Here is a 7,915-nt window from a genome sequence, read left to right on the forward strand (position 1 = left end):
CGAACCGGCAACCTTCTTGCTGCGAGGCAACAGTGCTACCAACTGCGCCACCTTGCAGCCCAGCCTGATAACCATCCTGATCATTTGAATCAGGTGTGTTGGAAGAGGGAAACATCTAAAACATGCAGGATTGCGGCCCTCGAGGACCAGGATTCCACACCCCTGCTATAAGACCTTTGGGTCAGAACCACCTGTGAGCTAGAACTCATTCCTAACATCTGTGCCGATCCTCACAACGGCTCCCTGAAGCCAGGATTTAAAAATCTTATGGAAAGCATTCTTAGATGAGTGGTAGATTTTTAAAAAGTCTAACATGTAACAGGTCATTCTTGTTGCTGTGCAGTGTTTGCGATTCCTTTCTGCAAAACTTGCCCACGTTAGTCTGTAAAGCTTCATATGTTTTACATTTTTATCACATGGGGTCGGACACGCACGGAGCCGTGTCTTGCGACGCTCTAGGTAGATTCTCCAAGATTAATTTTATGTATCTCATTCTCTTGAGTACGTCTCTCAACATTTACAAGCACACCATATGCCACGCAGCCAGCGTGCACGTAGCTGGAGAATACTAAACAGCCAGCGCACATGAGCGGAGTGAAATGACTTTACTGTATGTGAGGTTAAGCTCTCTATAAAATTCTCTTTTAAAGTCTGTTATCGCTAATATTATTCCATCATAACAACTTCGCTCCCCCCCCGTGCGTTACCATGGCGAGGCCTCCTATCTCCCGAACAGCCATGTAGAGCTTCCAGAGGTCCAGCGGCTTCTTGCCCACGGCGGGAAGCTGGGCAACAGGTGTGCCCCGCTCCTCCATGAAGGTCAGGTATCGCTCCACCCAGCCTCGCCTCTCCGGCTCCACGCCCAGCTCGTACAGCCGCGTGATTCGCTCGCCGCTGAGGGTGGAGGAGTTTGGGTTGGCTTTCTGGTGAGGGACAGAGAAAAATAAAGAAAAGTGGCTCTTTATGAGATGACACATAACTCTGTTTGTATTCTAAAAATTAAAAAAAAGCAGACTACATGTATAAAAGGACAGTAATAAAGTTGTTTTCATACTTTCCTACTGCATACTTGACATGTGTGGACACATAATATAAATAATTTCCCTTTTTTAGATGTAGTAATCTCACTGAAAGTATGTTCTCTATATTCTATTCCTTACAGCACAATCTACTCTGCAGTTTATTTTTTTTCTTTGCCTTCTCCTTTCGCTGTTTCTCTGCTACAGCAACCCACTCTCCCCATGAGGATCATTAAAGTTTCATCCCTTATTTACACATTCTGAAGTGGGCCCTTGGTTGAATGACCAAGCAAAAAAAATAAACACTTCTTTCGAGCATTTTCGTTCAGCGCGCAAGCCTGTGTGTGTATTTCAAAGTTCATTCACGGCGCATTCATATCCCTCAAGTTCAAATTGGTGGACAAAGTTTAATCCCACACAGCAGCGTCTGGCTCCGGTCCAGGTTCAGAGAGACGTCTGTGGTCTAAGTACCAGCTTTTGATCAAGTAATTACACGATAATCCTTCAGCTTGTCCATAAACAGAAATTCACTTAAGTAGCTTGTTTTTTTTGGGGGGCGCGTTTTTTTCTTTTTTATTTGCGCCTGAATAGCATATGTACAAATATGACATGGAATTTGTGTATTTGGTTAGTAAAATGCATCCGTGCAAACAGCAACAGCAACAACAACGGCCGTCCTCGTGGCTCTTACGGGGCTGGAGGGAGTCTTGAGCGGCCAGGGGGGGCTGCTGATGCTGTCGCTGTCGTCCCCGTGGTAGGAGGAGAGGCTGGCGGGGCTGGGCGAGAGCGGGGAGGGCACGGGGAGGGCGCCGCCCGGGGTGGCCGGCTGGGACGCGCACTGCTGGGAGCCGCCGCCGCTGCTGCTGCTGTTGTTGTTGATGTAACCGTCCTGTAGCTGTTGAGGAGAGATCGATGACAGAGATATTATGCTTTTTATTTTTTTTTAACTCACACATTTCATGCAATACGTGGGGCCCGGCTTGTAAAACACAATTATGGATTCACTGAATGCTAAATAGTCAAAACTAGCTCCACCTTAACCAGCATTGTGCCGTTTAAAGCAATGCATCAGTAATATTAATCCAATTATAAGACACATAAATGATAAAGCACCTCATAAAGGGCCTAACAAGAGGCAGAATGAATACTACTGACATTAAAGGGCATTTTCTAATGACGTTTCTAGCTTTATAATAACACTTTTATAATAATAGTCTGAATGCTGCTTCCTGCTACTTTGTCTGCAGAGCGAGTGTGTGTGTGTGAAAGACTTTTTATGCTTAGCTGTTACCGCGTGCACACTATTTGCATGTCAAGATCTGGATAAGAGTTTGAACATGCATGCAGATCAGTATGTATTAGTGTGTGTGTGTGTGTGTGTGTGTGTGTGTGTGTGTGTGTGTGAATCTCAACACAAGCTTCACTTTTTGTGTAAATCACCCCATGTGTGCAAGTTTGCGTCCGGGTATGAGAGTTCTTCACTCTGTGTGTGTGTGTGTGTGTGTGTGTGTGTGTGTGTAAGAGACTGCGAAAAGAGGGAACAACAGCTTGACAAGTGCTTCTGGTCTGTGTACAGAATGCTCATGTCAGCAAAACCTTATCTTTCTCCCTCTCTCTTACCCTGTCTCTCGATCTCTCGCTCATTTTCTCTCTCTTGGCAGACAGATCATCTCTTTTGGGAGCACTGGGGGTCTTTCTGGCTGCTCTGACTGCCTTAAATAATTCAAAAGGCCCCACTACCGTAATCAGCAAAAGAAAAGACAGGGATTTGGAGGGAAAAAGACGTGTAGTGGATGTGATGGAGGCCCTCGTGTGTGTGTGTGTGTGTGAGTGTGTGTGTGTGTGGGAGAGGGGTTGTTAAGCAAAAACAAGGGGAGGGGGTAGAAAAGAGCAAAGAGCAGAGTTCTGTTGTTGCTGAGTTGAGCCAAGCCGAGCTGCTATTGTAGGGCAAAATGAGAAGTCAGCATTGTGTATTGGGACGTGTGTGTGTGTGTGTGGAAGTAGTGTTAAAGAGAAGAGTGATGCATATGTGTGTGTGACAGACTGAAAAGGCTAGTGTGTGTCTTTTTTTTTTTGTAGTTTTTATGTGTGTGTGTGTGTGTGTCTATATGCTCTGTATTTCTGTGTTGTTGTTTGAATGTGTGTACTGCAGATGCCAAGCCCTCTCTTTCTCTCTGTGTTTCTCTCTTTATTGCAGCTCGGGCTGCCAAAACATCAGCAAGAAGAGAGTGCTGGGGGCAAAAAACAAAGCGAGGAAAACATTAGGAATGGTAAATGTTAAACAAATCATTAAATATGGTGAGAAAACAACAGAGAAACGGCCCACTGTGCTGAGGCAGCATATGCTGATCAGATTTGGTTTGCTTCATTTGGGGGAGGAAGATCACAACAACACACACACACAAAAAAAGAAGGACACAAAACCAAACAAAAAAGCCAGAGAGGGAGGAAACGGCGAAGAAAAATGGGTTGAGGAAACGGTCAAAGAGGTACCTTTGGTTTGTGGGGCTCATTGGCGGGGCCGCTGTCGTCTTTGACGTCCGTTTTCGGTTTACCATCCGGGCTCATTATACCATCTCCCGACAGTCCCATAGGTCCTTCAACAGGCATGATCAAACAGTTACTAAAAGATATTTGTACCAAACTTTTTACAAATAAAAAAAGGCATGAACTAATGTGAAACTAAACACAGGATCATAGATGTTATTTTTTTCCCTTTTTACAATATGGATGCTTTTAACACAGCAGGATAAAAAGATAGACTTTTTTTTTTTTTTTTGTATACCGTTGATTCAATTTGTTTTAACTCCCTAAATGAATGGTGCCATCTTTGTGTGGGCTGAGAGCTGCTGGATAATGGTTTGTATAATGTCACAGACAAAGTCAGACAATGTAAAATGGTTTAATGTCTTTGCACAGTTGAAATGTTATGTTCTGTCTTCCTTTCTGTCTTCTCAAGGCCTCTCTAAAGCCTGTCCGGCCATTCATCTCAAATGGAAGATAGTGAAAGAAATGTATAAAAAGACTGCTTCTTTAAGAAGACATAGAAAAAGGAATGAGATAAGACTCGGCTAAAAGCAAGCCAATATGGCCTTTCAACTGTTTCAACAGTTTGGGAGAAATCATCCATGTTCTCACATATTCAAATTGGTAATAGAATGGAAAGGTTAGCATTCAAGAGATGTTGGCTGACAAGAAGATTTGTTTCTGTTTTCAAAGACATTTGCGTACCTTCATTGGGTTTCTACTTGAAGAAGGGTTAAGATCCTTAAGACTACTTTTCATAGCGCCAGCCGCATATTTCTTATTAACAGAGAGAAGGGGTCCTTGGATACAAGGCTCCCCTCTTTATTTTTCCCTTGTGTGCTGTGGCACGGTGGGAAAACTAATGGCTTTTTACCGTGCCCACGGGCAAACTAGATGAGTTTTGAGGAACCTTGGCACTCTAATTCGTTTGAAGTTTTCCAAATGTCACGCATTCTGATATTTGGTTTTGAATAAAAGCTGCCTTTCATTTTGGGAGCAACAGTGCTCTCTGATGTGCGTTTAGCAACAATGCAGCGGGGTGAAGGGCTGAAAGAAAAACTGATGCACCACATTAATCTCTGCTCACTGGAGGGCCAGCTCTACAGGAGAAGTAAAAGCAGCAAGAAAGTAACTGGCAAACTCTTGATTTCTTGGCCTCTTGCTCTTCTTCTTTTTCTTTTTGTCCCTTTCTCCTGTCTCTCCCTCTTTCTCTCTGTGTCTGTGAATGGAAACAGTCCTGGCTAAGTTCTGCACACACTGATATAAACACACGGGTTGAGTGGCGCAGTGTGCTTCTAACATTAACCAAGAGGGCTGGAGCTCAGTTTCTTTTATTAAACATGTTTTCAGAAGATTGCAATGCAGGATGAGCCAGCATAGGCGGGGTCACAGCTTCGTTTTGTTGAACTTGGGTATGAATGGGCTTTTGCTGTGTGAATAAATTTAGATAATTCGGCCAAATCGTCTCCCATGTCAGGTATGTGCGATTTCTCAATATCAGCGGGGATCAGATGCCGGCATTCGTCCATGTGTGTGTCAGTTACAAAGCATACAAGTAGACAATAATATAGAGCATAAAATATTCTCTTTCCGGCGGCATTAGTTAAATACCTGAGGGGGCCATACTGTAGCCTGGACCTTGTGCGTTGCCCGTGGCTGAACTGTTGTTGCCCGCTGGCTGACTGTAGGGGACAGTGCTCGCCTGGCTGATGCCGGGGCCTTGGTAGTTGCCCTGCCTACCGCGCGCACACACACACACAGACACACACACGCACACACACACAGAGGAGAAAGACGTTAGAAGACTTAGTGAAGATGAATCCAGCTAGATTCACAATGTGATGACAGGCTGTGAAGAGATAAGTGGGAAACAGTGAAAGCTGCAGAAGAACAGAAGTCACATAATCATACAGAGATATTTGGCAGTCTGTCACCGCCGTCCTCCTTTACTGTTGTAGTAAAAAAAACTGAGCAGCATGTATATCTGAAAGTCACAATAAAAAAGCAAAGTACACAACATATCCCTGATCAAACAAACAGCTCCTCCAAAAGACTGAAGACGAGCACGCGGCATCAGAAAAGAGAAAGTCTTCCATCCATCGCCTCCCCCCCCTTTCTCCTCTACAAATCCCCCCTCTGTTTTCTCCCTCTCTCTTCCTCCCTCTCCCTATCCCACAAGTCATAATTTAACTAATTAAGGTGTGCTTTTGGAGAGGATCATGTTATTTGTTGCCATGGTGACGGCAGAAATCAATGCCGCTCAACCTCCCTCCCTCATGCCTCCCGTCTCCCTCTCAGGCGGCTCATCACATGGTGTTGCAAGTGACATCAGAGGGGCTTATCTGCAACCTGCTGAATACAAGCCATCCGTTTGTGTGTGTGTGTGTGTGTGTGTGTGTGTGATTGAAGGCAGCATCTATCATTGCACGCCAGACAGGCCAAAGCCAGTGACATAGGGACTGAAAGGGAACACCATGTTTGGAACAATTTGGTCTATCTCCTGCTAACTCAAGATTATCTCCTGGACAACCGTATAAAAAGACTTGGAGAGAGAAGGAGGAGGAGGTGGAGGTGGAGGAGGGGGGAGGGATGAGAGACTGACAGAGGGGAAGGACATGTGAGGTGAAGAGAGACAGAGGCCTGAAAGATGGAAGAAAACACCTGGGAGCTCAAGGTGAAATAAAATTAGAGAGGAAGAGGCAGAGAACTGAGGAAGTCAAACGGTAGCGAACGGAAAGCAAAAAAAAAAAAAGCAGGAGGGGAGGCAGGGAAGCGAAACATGACAGACCACGAGAAGGAGTATTTGGCCCGAAATGCAGAGCCTGTTTTATGTGGACGAAAAACACAAATGCTATCCGGATTTATGTCAGTCAATTCCCTCCTAACTGGCATCCTTCTCTCTTTCACACAGACACATAATGTAATACCTCATGTTGGAACCGATACACATTGCCTAAGAGGAGGGATCGGCTTGGTAAACCTCCCTATAATCTCATCTCACAGATGTAATTAGTCATAGAGCACGGCTGATGATACATATGTAATCCCTCTATGGGGGCCGAGGTGCACAGGGGAGCTCCATGGCAAAGAAACAAGCACACCAAATCCATGCTTATCTGGCCCCATTTCCCTATAATGGGGGGAATATAGACTCCCTTCGTTCGCTGCCTACGTGTTCCCTAAAAAGCTCTGCGTGAGTCAAGACACAGAAATAAATTTACCTTTTGATCGTCGCACCTTCTCAAGCAAAGCAAAAAAAATTTATTCTGCATGCAAACTCCCACAAAAGAGACACGCCAGCGAGGAAAAATAAGTTTAGAGATGCCAAATGACTTCGAGCCTCATTTATCCATACTGTAAAATACGCCCCTCACCCACCTTGAGCGATATAAGCACACAAGCTCTCGTGTGAAATGGTGAAATCTCCAAATCAACAACAACAACAGTGGTTGGTGGTTTTCGACTGTGGCGCTCTCCCATTATGACTAATTCATGTCATAAAAAAGCCCATTAGAAAGCACTTGATGGAGGCACCGCACAGCGTTTAATCACACTTAATATATGCATGTGCTGCTATCGAGGATGGGGGGGGAAAGAAAGAAAGAAAGAAAGAAAAAAAACGGTACAGCGCATTCATCTTGCTCTCGGGCACCTTTGTGATGGAGAAGGGGGGTGGAGGGGTGGGAGAGGAGGAAGGCATCCTGTTGCCGCAGAGAGAGAAGGAGTGAGTGAAAGAAGAGTAGGGGGGAAAGAGGAGGGATGGCGAGGAGATGGAAATGGAGGGAGAGGAAGAAAACAAGAAAGGAGGCGGGAGGAGGGAAAGAGAGAAGGAGGAGGAGGAGGGATGGAAATTAAGGCGAGAAGAAGCCTGAGTGCTGTGTGTATGGGTCCCTGGTGGACCGATGGGGGGCGTATTTTCAGCTCAGGGCCCCAGAGCTGGAGGTAATCGCTGTTCCATGAGACTGAGCCGAGGGAACACACACACACACACACTCACACACACACACAGTCAGAAACACAGAAACAGCCATCCTAACACCATCAGGCCAGTGCACTCTCAGTTTGTTGTCTAGGAGTGGCCTGAGGAGGGAAGTGAAAGAAACAGCGAAGGGAAACGCTACTCGGTCTGAGCTCCCTCGGCCGGCGCTGTCCAACTTAGTTTTGACACAATATTGGAGCGAAAGTGGATGAAAATTCAGATTTGGCATTGAATCTTGGGTTTGAGCCGTCCACCTGAAATAAAGATCTTTGAAATGCACTTTAAAAAAAAAAAAAAAAACAACCCAGTGGCAGCTACAATCCTATTGTTTTTCAATATATTCTATCTAAATGCTCTACCCTAACTGTCCTTCACACACACACACACACAC

At 45.2% G+C, this 7,915-nt stretch overlaps 1 protein-coding gene across 1 annotated transcript in view; it reads right to left on the minus strand.

Moving 5' to 3' along the window:
- Positions 1-7,915, minus strand: part of LOC103368034 (AT-rich interactive domain-containing protein 1B-like) — a 193,016-nt gene that overhangs the window by 15,564 nt on the left and 169,537 nt on the right. The window contains exons 9-12 of the mRNA XM_008296268.1: positions 5,157-5,281; positions 3,513-3,616; positions 1,711-1,914; positions 708-923 (exon numbers count right to left, since the gene is read on the minus strand). Of these exons, the coding sequence (XP_008294490.1) occupies positions 708-923; positions 1,711-1,914; positions 3,513-3,616; positions 5,157-5,281 (649 nt within the window). The remainder of the gene's footprint in view (positions 1-707; positions 924-1,710; positions 1,915-3,512; positions 3,617-5,156; positions 5,282-7,915) is intronic.

Source organism: Stegastes partitus, unplaced genomic scaffold (assembly GCF_000690725.1).
Source record: "Stegastes partitus isolate 25-593 unplaced genomic scaffold, Stegastes_partitus-1.0.2 Scaffold1115, whole genome shotgun sequence".
Classification (NCBI taxonomy): domain Eukaryota; kingdom Metazoa; phylum Chordata; class Actinopteri; family Pomacentridae; genus Stegastes; species Stegastes partitus.